The sequence below is a fragment of the Schistocerca serialis genome, chromosome 6, assembly GCF_023864345.2.
Source record: "Schistocerca serialis cubense isolate TAMUIC-IGC-003099 chromosome 6, iqSchSeri2.2, whole genome shotgun sequence".
Classification (NCBI taxonomy): domain Eukaryota; kingdom Metazoa; phylum Arthropoda; class Insecta; order Orthoptera; family Acrididae; genus Schistocerca; species Schistocerca serialis.
The window spans coordinates 341,101,102-341,119,085 of NC_064643.1; the positions used below are offsets into that span (position 1 = coordinate 341,101,102).

The following is a 17,984-nucleotide window of genomic DNA, read 5'->3' on the forward strand; positions in this document are numbered from 1 at the left end:
AATTTCGATTTCACCAATCCCTTTTGTTACGCCCCTTCTCAGTTTTTACTTTTATAGACATGCAGTACTTAGCAGTTGACAGGTGATACGGCGGCATCTAGTTGATGGCACTATCGACTTCGCTTAGAGCTCAAATTGTATGTGAACGCAGGTGTGTTGTCAGCAGTGCTTCATGCGAGAGCGATTTGCTCCCCTCATTGTCCATCGGTGGAGTCATTGTGCTGGGAGTCGATGGCCGGAGCTTGCTTCCTCCGCTCCGCGCACAACGTCATAATTCGCTCTTCTTCTTGTGAACAGACTGTACCTAGGTCTGTGGGGATATGCGATTCCCCGCCTAGCGCTGTCAACACTATAAATATCACATAAGTATTATTACGCTTCTTAAGTAGCTAAACCTTCCTTGCACAGTTGTCAAAAGATTAGATCCTTCATATAAACCAAAATAGCTCTTCTTCTTTCAGAAAAAATGACTTAATTACTTGTTTTGTACAGTATACTCACAACTTAGCTCCATGAATTAAATTCCATTTTTAACAATGCCGCTGTTGATTGTCCTTGATACCAATGATTCAGCGCGAAGGTTTGCATACACTTTGTCTATTAAAGGTATTCCAGTTTCTGCTGGTTAATGAGCAAGGAAACGAGATTTAAACAGAAACTTACATGGTAGGACATTCGAACGACTCCAGATTATTTTCGCAGTTTTGGAGATTTTTTTTGGGGGGGGGGGGGGAGAGGAGGCGAGTGACAAAAACCTTTGGGAAATTTCTGGGGAAGAAACTTTCGCTACTGGAGAAATTGGGTAAGTATTTTACCTGCCTATTGTTACTATTTTAATTCAAACAACACATGTTTTTATAGATATTCTCTCTCTCTCTCTCTCTCTCTTCAAATCGATTGATTCACTTTCCTTTTTGTCAACTCTGATGTTGCAAGGTATCGATACAGTAGAAGTGTCGCACATTTCGGTGTGAGGACATGTTCAAGCCTTGCCAGCCGAAGCTGACAGTCCTTGCAATGTCTGATACAAAAGTTTTACTTCTCCCCTACGGAGTCGAAGAGAGACGTGTTTTTATGTGATTTACACTTTTGTAGGAGTAAAAAGTAGTAAGCAGTGATTTCGGCCGCCGTTTGACAAGTAGTTGCGATTTCTCCAAAATGAAGCATAACAATGTAGAGGTTTTGTTGTTGCGCGTTGGGTACATTTCTGCCTCTTCTCTTGCATTCAACAAATAAATTATTTATTACGAACACAAAAGTAAAAAATTTGAGGGTTTGAATGTGCGTTTTGAAGTGGTTGTTTTGCGGGCGTTTTGATTGTTATTGCATCTTAGCGTTTTTTAATTGTTACGCTATACTAACTGAAAGTGAGGAAGGAAGTATCTGTTACCTAAACTAATTATTACGCGAAGATAAGTCTGCATTGATAGCCGAACTCCATTTCCCGACAAGTTTCTTAATTTCTACAGTTGCGAGATACTTTATTTGATCCAAACTAAAGTTTTAATCTTATCTAAAGTAAAGCTAAAAGTTGCAAATTAATGATTTTCCTCTGATTTTTTAGAATAAATAAATAATGGCGAAATGACGCCGTAAAAACCATGCCCGGTACCGTTATGGTACCTATTTATTGAGTGAGGTCTGTGAGTACTTAGTAGAGTAATGAAATATTTTAGGTTGGATTTGGTTGCCAGTTTGTGCTTTTCTTTACGTTGAGTTGGCTCTGTGGGCTTTGGGGATGATTTGTGTGCCAGTGCTGAAGTAATCGGCTTATACTCGTTTTAGTGGAATCACGCGAAGATACCGGTCTGCATTGATAAACGCGGAGATGCAACAACAATCAAACACTCTACAATATTCCTTGCTTTGCTAGAACAAGTTTAAGACATTTTCTAAACACATAAAAATCACATTAATATTGAAATTGCAGAAATAAGCATTCTAACAATGCTAAACGATCAATTACCTATATTTTGTTAATTAGGCTAGAGATTTAATTCCATATATTAATTTTCTGAATCTGATTTTGATTGTTTATGGCACAAAGGGTATCGTAACTGCTATTGTTTTGTATTGCTATTATTCTTCTAAAAGCCTTTTTCAAATTATCGAAAAGTAATTGAATTTATTTATAGTTGGAGATATAAGAGTATTGATCTAGTAATACATAATGTAGGGGGCGCTAAAGTTATGGTAGGAAAGCGTAATACATTCTTCAATTTGGAAGAAACTCTGGCTCATCTTACTGTTGTCTACTGTGTGTCAAACTCATTGCATCTTGTCGCAGAAAATTCTTGTAAATTATTATCTTTGCATTTACAATACATCGTTAAAGACGTTCAGATCTGGCTTGCATGCAGTACCAAGCTGAAACATCGAATATTCAGTGCTGCATGACGCATTGATCGGAAAGAAACTCTTGTGAGAACTACTATGTGAGTCAGCACAAGAAAGGAGAGAGAACTTGCGATGGCCGGTCGCCAAGAATCCAAGATCATCTGTACAAATCACTTGAAGAGTAATGGAACTCTTATCCATAAAAAGAAAATAGAGTTCACTTAACTTCTCTTTAGTACTATATGAAACATGAGATGTCACAATTCTTTCGCAATTATCAACTTTATTCAGATACATGTGGAAAGGACAGATTTCTGAAAGATTTGTAGAGTTTAGTGATGTTAGCAGTGATAGATTGACAGAGGCCACAGCTAAGGTTGCAGTAGACCATCCTGAAGAATGAATTCAAAAAATAAGTTGGTCACGCAGATGTACGTTAGGGCAGCCGTCACAGGGGGACATTCAAATGGTGTCAAACAAAAAGTAGAGAAGCAATCCCACATGCCATATATATTTGTATGAACACTTACAAAATGAATTTGATTTTATCACAGGCAGTATTGTGTGCGAGTGTAAGTAGAGTGGTTTTTTTTGCTAATATTAGTGGTTTTGTGACATTTTTGTACGTTCCTCAAAAGTTATTGGATACAACAGCGAAGAAGAGATTTCCAAAACTTGCACCAACAAGATTAAGGGGCTTGGTAAAAACTGTGGAAGATCATGGAGTCGAACTTGAAGATTTTGGAGAATTACAAAACTTGGACACAAATGCTATTAATGAAAGACATGAATTTCTTATGATGTTACAAGATTTTCAATTTAACTTCCTTTTGTGAGGCCGGCCGCTGGTGGCCGAGCGGTTCTGGCGCTACAATCTGGAACCGCGCGACCGCTACGGTGGCAGGTTCGAATCCTGCCTCGGGCATGGATGTGTGTGTTGTCCTTAGGTTAGTTAGGTTTAAGTAGTTCTAAGCTCTAGGGGACTTATGACCTCAGCAGTTGAGTCCCATAGTGCTCAGAGCCATTTGAACCTTTTGTGAGTGTTTGAAGAACTGCTTTCACTGACAGATGTTACTTTTAACGTTGTGCTGTCAAAATCCTTATACATTACATATTGCAGGAAAAAAGTGGCAGACTTGAAAGAAAACTTGCCCACTAAGAGATACAGTGACGTTGAGAAAATGTGGTGTGTTTTGAAAGCATATGTGATATTCCAAGGAAGAGATGAAGGGAAACATTCACTGAAATGTCTGTAAAGAACGAGCACAGGAGGATGCACTTTGAGATATTATAATCATGTAGTTAAACGTCAGATACGATTCACTGCCTGATTTAAAGTTTTAAAGAAAATTAGCATGATGCACATTGTTCATATTACAGTGTGAAATAATTTCTACTCAATAGACACTAGGTGATGTTTCTTCCAGTTCCCATTTTTAGAAACATCTGTTAGAGTTGAAGGAGCCATTTTGTGAAGGAAATCTTCAGTCTTTTGTATATCCTTCCATTGGAGTACTCCGGCTTACTGCTAACTGCAGTCCTTCCAATTCTCAGTGGGTTCAAGTCACTTATTTAAATATTCAGCTGCAACTTGATAAAATGTGTGGCCATTACTGTCCAAATTTGGAATCTCTGGTAATATACCCTCATTTTCCAGGTTACCAAGAATTGATGTGACAGGTAACGTAATGAAAAACCCTCACCCTTGGAAACTAAATTAGCTTTTAAATTATTTAACACAGAAATTACTTCAAAAGCTGTAATTTTTTCACCCACTACTCTTTGAACTGTAGCGTGAAAAGTTGAGGCTTGGTTGTGAAGATAGTCTAGCCAAGCTCCTGGTAAAGGATTTTCAAAAAATAACGTAATGGCGAGTGAATGTTTATTTTAAAATTCAAAATATGATTTTAGAGGCACAATCATAGTCAGAAGACGTTTGACTGCAGAGAGTAAAGCAAGTCACCTTGTTTCATTATAGCCTAAATTTTTTTGTACTACTGGTCTACAAATTTACAAAATTATCTAAAATTTTCAACCCTTACAGTATACACATAGAAACAAAAATATATTTTAGAAACATTGCCTTTAATATCAGTAGGAAGGACATCAGCAGCCATCTGGATAGTATTGCAGATTAAACGAGCAGAACATCCAACCCTCAAGTAAGTTATGACCTAAATTTCCTTTCAGTTTTGGGAAGACATTGTTAGTGACCTTTCTAGATACACTTCCAAAATTGTATTTCACATTTTCTGCACAAAGGATAATGTTTTTGTTTTTTTTTAGGTTATATTTTTCAGACACTCACAAAATGTAGCAATGATTTTTTAAGTTTTTCCCGGCAAAGACATAAGATTTAATATTTTAACTTGAATCCGTTCAATAGAATGAAAGTATGTAACAAGCAATGGAAATATTTTTATGTCCTTATGGTTTGATGCATCTGTCATTATTGAAATAAAATTAACTTTTGGTAAATTAGATTCAGGTTGAGAAATTGCAAATTCGTTTAAAAGTTTTAATAGACATGCCTTGGTTTTGATAAGGCCACAAGTAAATTTTGGTTCAAAGGGACATTGAATAAATTTAGCAGTACAGTCCATTGATTTGAAAGATTGGTTGTGTCAGCAGAATGGTAAGTGACTCCTTCAACAGCTTCTAATTTCACATCTTTAGTAACAAAATTTTAACTTTTAAAACAATTACTTGGTGCAATGCTAGAGGAAGCATTTGCATGCACCATTCTGTATGTTTTTCACTGGTTATGTGTTGTGATGTATCCAGTCTCCCTCCATGGCTTATAACGAAAGAAGATGCACGCTTATTGCATCGAACATTTGAATCATTAATTGCTTTTTAATAATTGGGTATACTTTTTGTAGGTCGCTATTAAAAAACACTTCTTTTTCAGCAGTAGTGTGTTATTAATTTCAAGTGTTTTAGCACTGGCAGTTTACAAAAGTTCACTGTATTTTATTATGTCATGAATGCAGAACACGGTATTGTCTTTTACCAAAGTTACAACTGTAATGAATTTCAATTGTAATGAATTTCTTTTGAGTCACACTGAAGCATATGTATTTACAGTTTTTGTTATAGTTAGCAGCACTTGCATCAAAACATGAGTGATAACTGTTTGTTACTCAATTACCAACACAGTTCAGTTGTCATTCACAACTGTACAGTGTACTTTTCCAAGCAAAGTTTCCACTTGGTTTCAGGTGTGTATGATTAGTAGACCCATAATATAAAAAGTACATTGCTTTGTCAGTTGTTAGTACCTTTAAATTTTTCATGAAACTGATGCAAAACAGGGCATTTTGAATTGACAACATTTTATGCCGATATAAGTCATCGCCGCAGGAAAAGGGGCATTTTGGCATCTGCTTTAACTTTTTAAAAAGAAAGAAAAAGGGGGGAGGGGCTCTGTCCCTGCTAATGCAGGACATCTGTTCACCTCCTAATGCTGTAACTATTCCACTTCTTCACTTGGAACTCTTTATCATTTCCTGTTCTTTATAATAAAGCATGAAACATGAAATGACAGTCCAGTGATTTGTGTAAATTTTTTGCAAATGTAAGTGACAGATGTAAGTACTATACATAAAAGTTTAGTGATGGTGTTATTGCAGGTTCCCGATTCACAGTGTCCAGTTCTCAGACCTCACCACAGCCAACCATGTAACAGTGAGGAGTGCCCCATCTGGAACTCTGGACCATGGTCTGAGGTACATTTTATGAACAGTGTGCCATAGAACTTACATTGCTTTTTTATTGTTGCCATCTTTTTTGTCACTTTTTTACGTTTAGTTACAGAAGCACAGTAAGTTAAAGCTAACAGATACAATTTTTTTTGTAATTTATTAATGAAGAAGAGAATTTTGGTAGAATAGTAGCTTTATAACTACATTCTATGTATATTGCATGCCTTGTCATTGAAACACACTTTTGAATTACCTGCATTCTTCTATGTCCATTCCAGTGCTGTGGACAATGATGTCCATTTACTCTATAATGTGGCAAACTCATCAAGCGACCAATTAATTGTTTTTTATTTGTTTCCATTTGATTATATTTTGTACAAGGTGTGTACTTGTAATATAGGACATGTCAACTTAATATAATGCCTTAAAATATTTAATATACATATTACAATGTACAACATCAAATTAGCAAATGTAATAGTAATGTTTCATACATTTTTTCACAACTTATATTTAGGTCTTCAAGTTATTTGCACACTCTTTAACTCTGATGACTACAGGAAGGACATAACAAAAACATTTGAAGCATGCAGTATATTTGGGTGATGACAATACAATACACATGTTATAAAAACATCCCTTCGTATTTACACATTAGGACTACTACTCTACACTATCAAATTATTTTTCTATTGAATAATCCTTAAGATGTTTGTGAAATGTCTTTCACTCTCCGTTGTCCTGTAGACTCCTAGGAAAACACTTTGCCAGTTGTACATTTGAATATCAAGGCTCTTTTTCAACAGCTGTCGGCCTGTGTGGTATACTTCTCAGCTGACCTTCATTTCTTGTGTCTTATAAATGAACATATGCATTTTCTCCTAGCAGTGTGTTGCCTTTGACTGATGAAATTATTGTTTTACAGGCTATAAGTACATAGAAATTTCAATATTTTTAGATTATGGAAGGCAATTGTACATTTACATTCATACTCCACAAACCACTGGAGTGCATGACAGGGGGTTCTCTCCATTGCATCAGTTTAGGGCTTCTCCCCTTTCCATTCACATATGGAGCACAGGAAGAATGACTGTTTAAATGCCTCTGTGTGCACTGTAATTAATCTGATCCTATCCTCACGGGCCCTACGGGATTGATACATAGGTGGTTGTAGTATGTTCCTACACTCATGATTTAAAGCCAGTTCTTCAAACTCTGTAAATGTGCTTTCTCAGGATGGTTTTAGTTTATCTTCAGGTGTCCACTAGTTCAGTTTCTTCACAATCTCTGTGAGACTCTCCCATTTGTCAAACAAACCTATGACCGTTTGAGCTGCCTTTCTCTGCATGCATTCAATATCCTGTTAGCTCTATTTGGTATTGGTCTCACGCACTTGAGCCATATACTAGGATTGGTCACATTAGTGATTTGTAAGCAATGTCCTTGTAGGCCATTTGCATTTCCCTAGTATTCTACCACTAACAGGAAGTCAGCCACCTGCTTTACCTATGGATGAGCCTGTGTAGAGGCATAGTGTGTTCTCACAATAACAAATGGCTCTGGGATTGCTGGTAGTAGTACAGTGTGTGCTGCAAAATCAGCTGTATGGTGAGAATTGTGTGAGATGGAAGTAATTCATGTCGAGCAGTATGCATACATCAAAATTGCCTTTTTCTGGAGGAGAAATATGAGAGAATGTCACAGTAAATTGGTGGAAGCCCATGGGAATAATGCCCTCCCATACTGAACAGTAGGATGATGGTTGGGAAAGTTTCAACAATAATGTGTGGCAACCAGTGATCAGCAACATTTGTGACACCTTGTCAGAGTGTGGACCAGTTTGGCAAGATGTTGTCGTTGAGCAGCTTCTGAAGAAAGACAGACAATGGATGCTACTGGAGTTAGAGAGGCAAGTGGCATCAAGAAACGTGCAATCCATAGGATGCATTGGACAGAGCCGCTGCTGCGAAAAATCACATTGTGGTGGGTACTGCATGAACTGATGGAAGTTCCGCGCTGGATGAAATATGTAATATGCTCCGACCGCATAGCACACTGGCCAAAGGACAGTGACCACTTCCTGTCATGAATAATTGATACTGATGAAGTTTGGACTAACCAAAATGATCGTGTAATTGTGGATGACAGTCTTTTCTCAAACTTATTAGGTGTATGTATCTACAGAGGAGTTAATGTGGATTCAGACCACCACCTTGTAATTGCAAAACTAAGAGCTCGAATGTCTAAAGCAAGAAAAATGAAAGGAACATCTCAAAGAAAGCATATGGTATTGAAGCTAAAAAATTAAGAGATTGCTAAAACGTACTCTGGGAAGATTACTGAGAACCTTGCACTATACTCTCCTAGTGTAACTGACACTGCATCAGGAATCGAGTGCTTGCAAGAACACAGTCATTAAAACAGCACAAGAAGTTCTAAGGAAAGAAGGAAAACAACCAAGGAATACCTGGTTTGATGAAGATTGTAAGAGAGTGTCACAAGAAAAATTAGGCTTACAGGAAAACGCTTAATAAATCGTATACACATTTAGCGGTACAAAATTATCAAATTAAAAGGAAAGAACAGAAGAAACTGCATCGGAAGAAGAAAAGGAAATGGGAAAGAAAGCAGATTGAGGAATTGTAAATGACTCAAAAAACGAATCCTATCAAAAGATGTATAGCGAAAGAAGAACATTTAAGCCATGTATTAGTATATGTAAAAGTAAAAATGGGGAGTTACTAACTGATGACCAAGAGATATTGGAACATTGGGTAGAATATTTTAGTGAACTGTTGGATGCTCCAGAGCCCCCTGTTGAAGAGATCATAATCCATCCAGAAGCAGATGATGAGTCCTTCCTCTCTCAAGGAGAGGTAGACAAAGCAATATCCTGACTGAAGAGCAATAAAGCACCACGGACCAATAATAAGGGTGATTCTAAAGTCACTATACATTTCAGTGATATAGTAATAGAATATTTGTTTCTCGCAGGTACTACGACAGAATGCTAACCAAAGAAGAGCGAATGGCTGTTGTTTCTGCTCGTCTTCGTGGAATGACATATGAACAGGTGTGGACAAACTTTGCCCATCAATTCCGGAAAACAGTCCCCACCAGCCTTGCTATCAAGACCCTCATCAATAAATTCCAGCGTACTGGTAGTGTTGCAGATGAAGAACGTCCAGGGAGGCCTGCCATAATGCCAGACGCTGTACAAAGTGTGCAGGATGCGATCACACGTAGCCCTTCTGCATCTACCAGGAGACTTAGTAGGGAGCTTGGTATTACTCAGATCACCGTATGGAGAGTTCTTTATTACAAGCTGCACAAACTTGTGTACCATGTCCAGGTTGTACATAAGCTTGAAGTGGAGGACTACGCAGCCAGACAAGCTATGTGTCATGACTTGCTACAAGCTGTGGAAAATGATAATTTGATGCAAACGTCTTGTTCAGTGATGAAGCTACATTTCATACCTGTGGACACATGAACGGACACAACTGCAGGGTCTTGGCAGACAAACAACCAAGTGTGCTGCAGGAGTGGCAACGGGACACAGCAAAAATGAACATGTGGTCAGGGATAACGAGGTCAACAGTGCAAGGGCCCTTCTTCGCAGAACAAACCGTTACTGGAAGCGCATACCTAGATATGTTGGAACAGTTTTTGGAGCCCTAACTGATATCTGATGGGATTATGGATACTGTTGTTTTTCAGCAGGATGTTGCACCACCCCATTCTGCCCTCGTTGTTCGGGATTATCTGAATCAAGCATTTCCCGGCAGATGGATTAGTCGTGCCTCTCCACGGATGTGGGCACCCACCCCACTCTCCTGACTTGACACCCTTAGACTTTTATGCATGGAGGTTTATCAAGTCTAAGGTATACCAGGTGAACATCCGCAGCACTGAACACTTAACACAGCAGATTCGAGCTGCAGCTGCTGAGATTACACCAGATATGCTTGGGCAGGTTCCTCGGTCTACAGTGGAGCGCTGGGGGGTGTGCCTAGACATGCAAGGTGGTCACATTGAAATGTACTGAAATTATGTCCTATTGTAACATAAGTTGCAATGCCATTACATATTGGTTAATAAAATTTGTTGAGATATAAAATGTATAGTGACTTTAGAATCACCCTGTATAACATCAGAACTATTGAAAGCTGGAAGAGTTGAGTTAAATCGCAGGATATACAAGATGTTGTGCCTTATCTGGGAAAAGGAAGAGTTGCCAGAAGAATGGAATCTAGTGATAGTGTGTTTGATACACAAGAAAGGAGATATATCTAAATGCGGCAACTACAGAGACATAACACTCCTAAGTATTGCATATAAAATATTGTCAAATGTCTTGTTTAGTAGACTTTCACCTATAGCAGAAAACATTATTGGAAGTTATCAATGAGGATTCAGATCAGGAAAGTCAACTGTGAACCAGATATTTACTCTCAGGCAAATAGTAGACAAGACCAATGAATTTAATTTTGGTGTGCACCATCTTTTCATTGATATCAAATCTGAATGTGACAATAAATCGGGCTAAACTTTATGAGGCAATGTGGAAATTTTGGGTGCCTGAGGAGTTAGTGCATTTGATAAAGGTCACCCTAAGGCATCCCCAGTGTACTGCGCAAGTGCAAACTAGGCTATCACCCCAGTTTCCCATAAGGGGACGGGCTTTTAATTTGGCACATGAAGAAGTGGTGTGTGAACTGAGTATTCAGACAAGTCTCCTATAAGTCTGTACAATTGTAGGATATGCAGATGATTTGGGCCTAATGAATAGAACATTTAGAGATCTACAAAGTGCCTTCTTGGCTCTAAAACCCTTTTCAGCTGTAAAACTGAGGGCTGAGAAGGTGGGCCTGAAAACTGATGAGGCACAAATCAACCTTTACAGCTCACAGTAGCCCTTGATGCCCTTGAGCGAATGGAATATTTCACTTATCTGGAGGCAAAGATAGAAACATGACAGCATTTAAGCTGAAATTATGGCCCACATAAGTGCTTCTAATTGATTTGCTTTGGAATGCTGTGACTTTTTAAATCCAAGCTTCGATTGCGAGAGACTAAGTGCTGACTCTATAAAATGCTGAGACACCCAGTACTTATGTATGGTTCAGAAACATGGACAATTACAAAGCAGGGTGAAAGTAGACTGAGATCACACAAAAGAAGTATATTGAGGAGAATCTTTGGACCTGTTTATGAGAATGGGAGTTGGAGAAGGCAAAGAAATGACGAGCTCTATGACTGCCATAGGGAGGATGATTTGGTCAAGTTCATACAGTTGTGTAGATTGAGATGAACCGGACATGTAATATGACTCCATGATACAGATACTGCAAGAAAAGCCTGCTGCAGTGAACCTGGAGGAAGAAGTGAAAGAGGATGACCGAGGTTGAGATGGAGTGATGAGGTTGGAGAAGACACTGCCCGAGTTGGCTGCCGTAACTGGAGGTCTACTGCAAAGTCCTGAGAGGAATGGTGGAAAATTCTTGAGGAGGCCAAGTCCCATCCTGGGATGGAGTGCCAATTGAAGAAGAAGAGAAGGAGATGAATCTTAGAAACTGGAAGTGAAACATCAGTCCATGGGGTGGTGACATGCCAGGTTGCTAAGGCATAAGAAGTTCCGCCAGACTCCTTACACCATGAAATTGATGGTGATTGTCGTACATAACATGAGGAGTGTCATTATGCACCATTTAATTCCTCATAGCAGAACAGTAAGTGCAGTGTACTACAAGGATTTTTTGGTGTGACAGGTATGATGTGGCATTCAGGAAAAGGTCCAGATCTTGTGGAAAATGCAGTCAGCACAAAACCACACAGAACATAAGTGTGTACAGAGGCAGCTGTAATGTTGGGGAGTGGAAGAATTTGGAGCACCTGCCGTACTTTCCTGACCTTTCACCACGGGACTTTGATCTCAGGTAAAGGAACCACTATGTGATTGATGGTTTGCAACATGAGAAGACATCGCCAGTGCAGTGCAACAACAGATTACTCTGTTCAGACATGATACGGCAAATGGTGGTGCAGATGATATTCAGCACCTACCACATCATTGGCACCATATGGCGAACACTGCAGGATCTACTTTGAGGGCCTTAGGACCCAGTTTTGTAATGTCAACTGTATGTGTGTTGTACTTTAATCATTTTGTACCATGAAACCAATTTTGTCCTGTAAACTGCTTTAATATATATGTGAAGCACAATGTTATCTGCATGAAACCTGGACTGTTTGTTTGTCGAAATAAATATGTTTCTTTCCAGTGCTTCCACATTTTTTATATGTTTCTAATGTAATATCATCAGCATATAGTAGCTTTTGTTCATTTTTAATGACTTCCATATTTTTCGTGAACAGACTGAGCAAAAGTCACTATAATGCAGATCCTTGAGGTGTGCTGTACCTAATAGTCTTGATTTCAGATTTACGTCCAGACTCCATAGTCACATACTGCTTTCTGTTACCATCATGTGATTTCATCCATCACTCTGCTTCTTCACGTAAGCCACATTTTTCAAGTTTCTCAATTAGTTCTGTATGGATGATTATGCCAAAAGCCTTACACAAATCCCGAAACATAGGAGATACCAAGTTTATTTTGTCTAATGCATCTATAACGGGTCTGGTTAGGTTTGACATAGCTAGTTGTTTTGTGGGTTTCCTTTTTGAAAACTGCATTATGACAGAATCAGAACACTGTGTTGGCCTAGAAATGCACTCAGCCTACTGCACATAAGCATCTCTAGTATTTTTGAGAAATCAGATGTTAAAGATACTGGTCTGCAGTTATTTGGGTCACTTCATTGCCGTTCTTTTATATTGGTACCTCTTCGTTATTTTTGATTTTTCTGGAAATACTCTCCCCAAACGAGTTGTTTGCTGTATGGTATCCAAAAATAGTTCAATTATTTCTTCACTTACTTGCTTTATTACATAATTTCATGTTTCATCATCTCCTGCAGATTTCTTGGATGGATTTTGGTTTTTGAATTATTTCTGTTTAAGTTCCTGTTTGTCACTGGTGCCAGAACATTGAGTGTGATGGTTGCTCAAGCCTTATATGTCGCTCCAATTCATGATGGTTTCTTTGATACTTTAAATTTTGTACAGCATCAGTGAAATAGTTGTTGAGTATGTTATCAATTTTTGTTCCATCTGTAACTGTCATGTACTCAGTTATCACTGACTTTAGTAATATTCGTGTAATTTATATTCTTGTCACTGTATCTTTCATTGTTGATTATGTCCCATGTTGTTTTAGTTTCATGTTTTGAGTTTGTTTTATGGCTATTTTCTTTGAACTGGCCTTTGCTTCTCTTATTAATTGTCTGACGTCTTCTGATTCTGTTTATATGTCTCTATATTCCCACTCTGTCTGAGATCGTTAAGTATAGTAATTAGTTTGATTATTTCTTTGGTAATCCATTGCCTGTGTGCACCCTTCTTTTTCCAACCAGTCACTTTGGAGAAAACTGTATGAAAATTGTGCATTATTGTGTTAACATATGCATTACGCTTCTCATCTGTGCTTGCACTGTTTCAGTCCAACTTCTTTCCCATATGTTATTTTTAAAAATGTTCTTGTTTTGTAGATTGATAATCCTAACTTCTCTAATGGCTCACTTTATTTCTGTTTTATTTTGTGGATATAGCAGAGACATGATGCACAGAGAATGCTGTTTGCAGAACTTTTGCTTCACATTCATTGTTTTCAGTATTGATGATAGTGTTGTCAGTAATGGTCTGGCTTTGATCAGGTGCTCTATTATGATTTTCATTTTAAAGTGTAATAAAGGTTCTTTTAATTCTTGTTTGGGATTTGATTCTTTACCCATTTCTACACTGTAAAAGGAAGGAAGGAAGTCAATAATAAGGTCATTAGTGACAGTTTGTGTTATAGTCTCCACATATTACAACAACTCTCATTGTAAACTTCACTATTAATTTTGCTAGTTTTTCAGAAATGTTGTAATATTACCACTTAGAGACCTGTATGCACATGAAGCTTTTAGTTTTTCATTCATTATGCCAGTAATTTCAAAATAGTTTTCTAAGCAAGTTGGTAAGTTTATACATTTACAGTATTCACTACGTTGTAGACTAACAGTTCTCTTCTTGTACACGATGTGGCAGAAATATAGGCTGATTTGGATATTGCTGAAATATGCCAAGGATTATACTGTTGAACATTTTCAACCACAACAATGAAGCCCATGTATATTGCCATTTCACACACTCTTCATGTCTGAAAAATGATGTCTTGTAGGTGGCCAACTTTGGTACTTTGATGCTCCCATCTAGCAGCAGCAACACAGTCACCATTTTTGCAGATGGCTTTCACATCGCATTCAGCCCTGCCCCAGTCCTCCACATCAACAAATGGCATATCTACCTGAAATGTATTACAAACATCCGGTATTGCCAATAATGCTATTTCACTTTTAGAGACTAACTAAAGCAGCCTGCTTCTCTGCCACATACTGTATATAGTAAGACATGCGCCTTTATGTTGTAATTTGCAGAAGAAATAATTAAGTAGATCTTAGTCTCTCATTATTAGGCTGTGAAGTTCTGCTTCCTTTCACCCATCCTTACTGAGACATTATAACTCTGGCTGTTTCCACTTAGGAGCACTTCTACTTTCTTTCTTTTGAATGTTTTGATGCAAAACTTTAATGTTATTTCCTTCTGATAACTCCTGCATTGTTGAAAATCAGTTGTAGATAGAACTTGAGGTGTGACTAGATAATTCCTGTTTTTTACAGTGTGAAGGTTCCAGTACTACACTTAATGCTGTGCCATCTTGTACTGTTATTAGATTAGTATGATCTTCCTCATTTTTACGATATCGCAGTGCCTATGGTAGTCTGAATTATGATGCAATGTTCCTTCATGCGTGCATGCATGCATGTCTTAAGGAACAGGCATTGCGGCAACTACAGCCATTATGAAATACATGAAGTGTATTTGCAATTACGAATATGGACAACCATAAGCTGTGTAATGGAATGACTGAAAATTTGTGCTGGACTGGGACTCGAACCCAGATTTCCCTCTTTTCACAGGCAGTCACCTCACCAAACTACTGTGTGTCATCAACTATGTGTCTACAACCTGCACTCATGTATTCTTGATGTATATCCCTGGACAAGGGAACATTTAATTGAAAGCCACTTGTTCAGTGTCAGCAGATAAATACAATTTTGAAGTGCCTGTGTTATTCCAAATTATGATGCAATGTTCCTTTGGAAATGTATGCATTTTTGGAGTGTAATGGTCCATTTATCACGTCTTCCTGGTTTTTGATATTTTGTGTTACTGTGATCTGCATTTTGGTTGTTTATGCACACTGTAGTTCCCTGCATAGTTTCTTTCCTCCTTTTTTGTTCATATCTAATCCTTCCTATGTGAAACCTTATCTTCTTAGGAATCTATTTACATCAACTACTATGACATGATTTGTATTCTTCAGCTGCTTTTAGAACATATTTGTTCAGCTTATATATATGATTCATCTGTACCTTACCCTGATGGTACTGAATTGTACACAATATCACTGTTGTGTGCATTATGTTTCCAAGTACATCATTTCCTATTACTACTGCTAATAGATCAAGTGAGCATTACCAGTGCATCTTCTTTTCTAAGTGCTTGGATTTCATTACGTAGCACACCTGGTTTGACAGATAATGTTACAGAGTTTTTCTTGCAATAAATAATTTAAAACACATGCACAGTTTCTTCCAAGTACCAGTATGTCAGTTTATGTGAGAAATTTAGTTTCTGGCAGTGATTCCTGGTGTTGTTCCCTGCTTATTCCATCTTTGTTTGTGTTATATCTACATTTACTGAGATATGCAATGTATCACATTTACCTTTCAGCAGTGTCACTGTTTTTTGTTTTTTCCACTCTCACAAATTGGGCATAGTTTTTTCAGTCCCAGGATGAATAGATGCACTGTTTGTCACATTCATATAATTTAACTGTTATTTTACAGCCTTCAGGCATTAATTAAGAGTTGCCATTAGAGCACCAGTTGCAGGATTTTGTCTTTCGTTCTTTGTGAGAAATTTTGCCCCAAGTATTTGCTTGTACAATACTGTCATCTATTGATCAAGACATTAACAATCAATAGGCTATCATTTATATAAGGTTCTGGATTGCAATGGCATAACAGTTAGCTCTATCGTAATATAAATAATGTTGTGGTGCTGTATAAGTCAGGGACTCCAAATTTTATCAGAAGACTGTTAGATTTGTTATTTAATGTGTGATTTGAAATGATGTGTGAATGTTGTAGTATGAACTGCCATTTCTTAAGATATAGTTGTTCCATGTAATAAACACATTTTTTTCATCCTGAAGGATGCATGTGGAGTGGATCTCATTTTCTTTCTTATTTAGAAAAGCAAACAAATTTTAAACCAAAATTATTATTTTCTGGTAAGACATACACACCAACCACCTATCCCTGCTTTTCTCATTGTTGATATAATAATAATATGCACCAAGATACTCAGGAGATTTGTGTATTATGTACTCGTAATTCAGCCGTTTTGATAACGGACATCTTTTAAATACCATGAGCTGCATTTAAAATGTTTATTAACCAAACCGGTGTTGATTGTATAACCCATTATCAATGGTATCTGATACAGAGGATGACAAACAGTTGTATGTGCATTGATATCTACAACAAGATAATTGTATAGGTATTAGTGGTAACGTAAGTCAACTTACATTATGTACCTTTATACCAATACCTGCATGCCTGTCACAGATTTTTTGTGATGCTCATCTTGAAGTTCATCTAGTAAGCAACAGCCATATGGGTAACTAGAATCAAATTACAACCATGCTGTTATGTGTACAGTTGTCTTGTTGTAGATTGTCAATGAACATATAACTGTTTGTCGCCCTCTGTATCAGATTCCACTGATGACACGAACACCTGAATACTGGTTGGCTTATAAACATTTTAAGTGCTGTTAATGGTGTTTAGAAGATGTTCATTAACAAATATTTACAAGCTGCTGAGTACCAAGCATTCAAACGCTTTACAGCTCTTCTGAATTTACTCAAAATTACATTTTCTTACAATGAAAAGTGTGTTAAATTAGGAGAGAACATAGACCTTTGGCAATGCTGTTAGTAACCTTTATTTCATATTCACAGCTATTGCCTCTGACAACCCAGAAGCAAAAGTTGTCACCTCCCAACCAAATCTAGACCTCAGGCTATGCTACAGAGCAGTCTGTCAACTCAGTCAAGACTTCCAGAGGGAGTGGATGGGATGGCACTATCGCATTCAAACCAGTTTCCTGAGTTCTGTCGGAGTCCAGACTCTGTGACCGATCTATTTTGATGAGCTTCAGTGTACTTGTTGAGGGCCAGTAAAACGTGTAACTCCTCTGAAAGGTTCAGGTCATTACACTCCTAATTTTTAAGAATGAAGATCAAAAGTTATGAAATAGGATCCATGTTGATCAAATTGAATTCTTAGAACTCTCAAAAATTAAGAAATTTTATACATACATATCTGAGACTTTGTGAGTTCCATTCATACAGGTATACTTGATGAACAAACTCATTGCTAACTGTGGTGGAAGTGCCCTGTGTTCATATTACAGGAAATTTTATACTCATGGGTTCAGTGTGTTCGTATATTATATTAGAACTGACATGTCAATACATTTTCACGGAATTTGGGTGCATAGATGCTGAGAAATCAGTACTCAGAATAACCACCTGTGGCCGTAATAACGGCCTTAATACGCCTGGGCATTGAGTCAAACAGAGCTTGGATGGCATGTACAGGTACAGCTGCCCATGCAGGTTCAACACGATACTACAGTTCATCAAGTGACTGGCGTATTGTGACGAGCCATTTGCTTGGGCACCATTGACCAGACGTTTTCAAT

The 17,984-nt window shown here is 37.7% G+C and overlaps 1 protein-coding gene across 1 annotated transcript in view; it reads left to right on the plus strand.

Moving 5' to 3' along the window:
* LOC126484512 (protein madd-4-like) overlaps positions 1 to 17,984 on the plus strand; it is a 320,139-nt gene that overhangs the window by 33,092 nt on the left and 269,063 nt on the right. Inside the window, exon 5 of the mRNA XM_050108049.1 lies at positions 5,970 to 6,065. Within this exon, the coding sequence (XP_049964006.1) occupies positions 5,970 to 6,065 (96 nt within the window). The remainder of the gene's footprint in view (positions 1 to 5,969; positions 6,066 to 17,984) is intronic.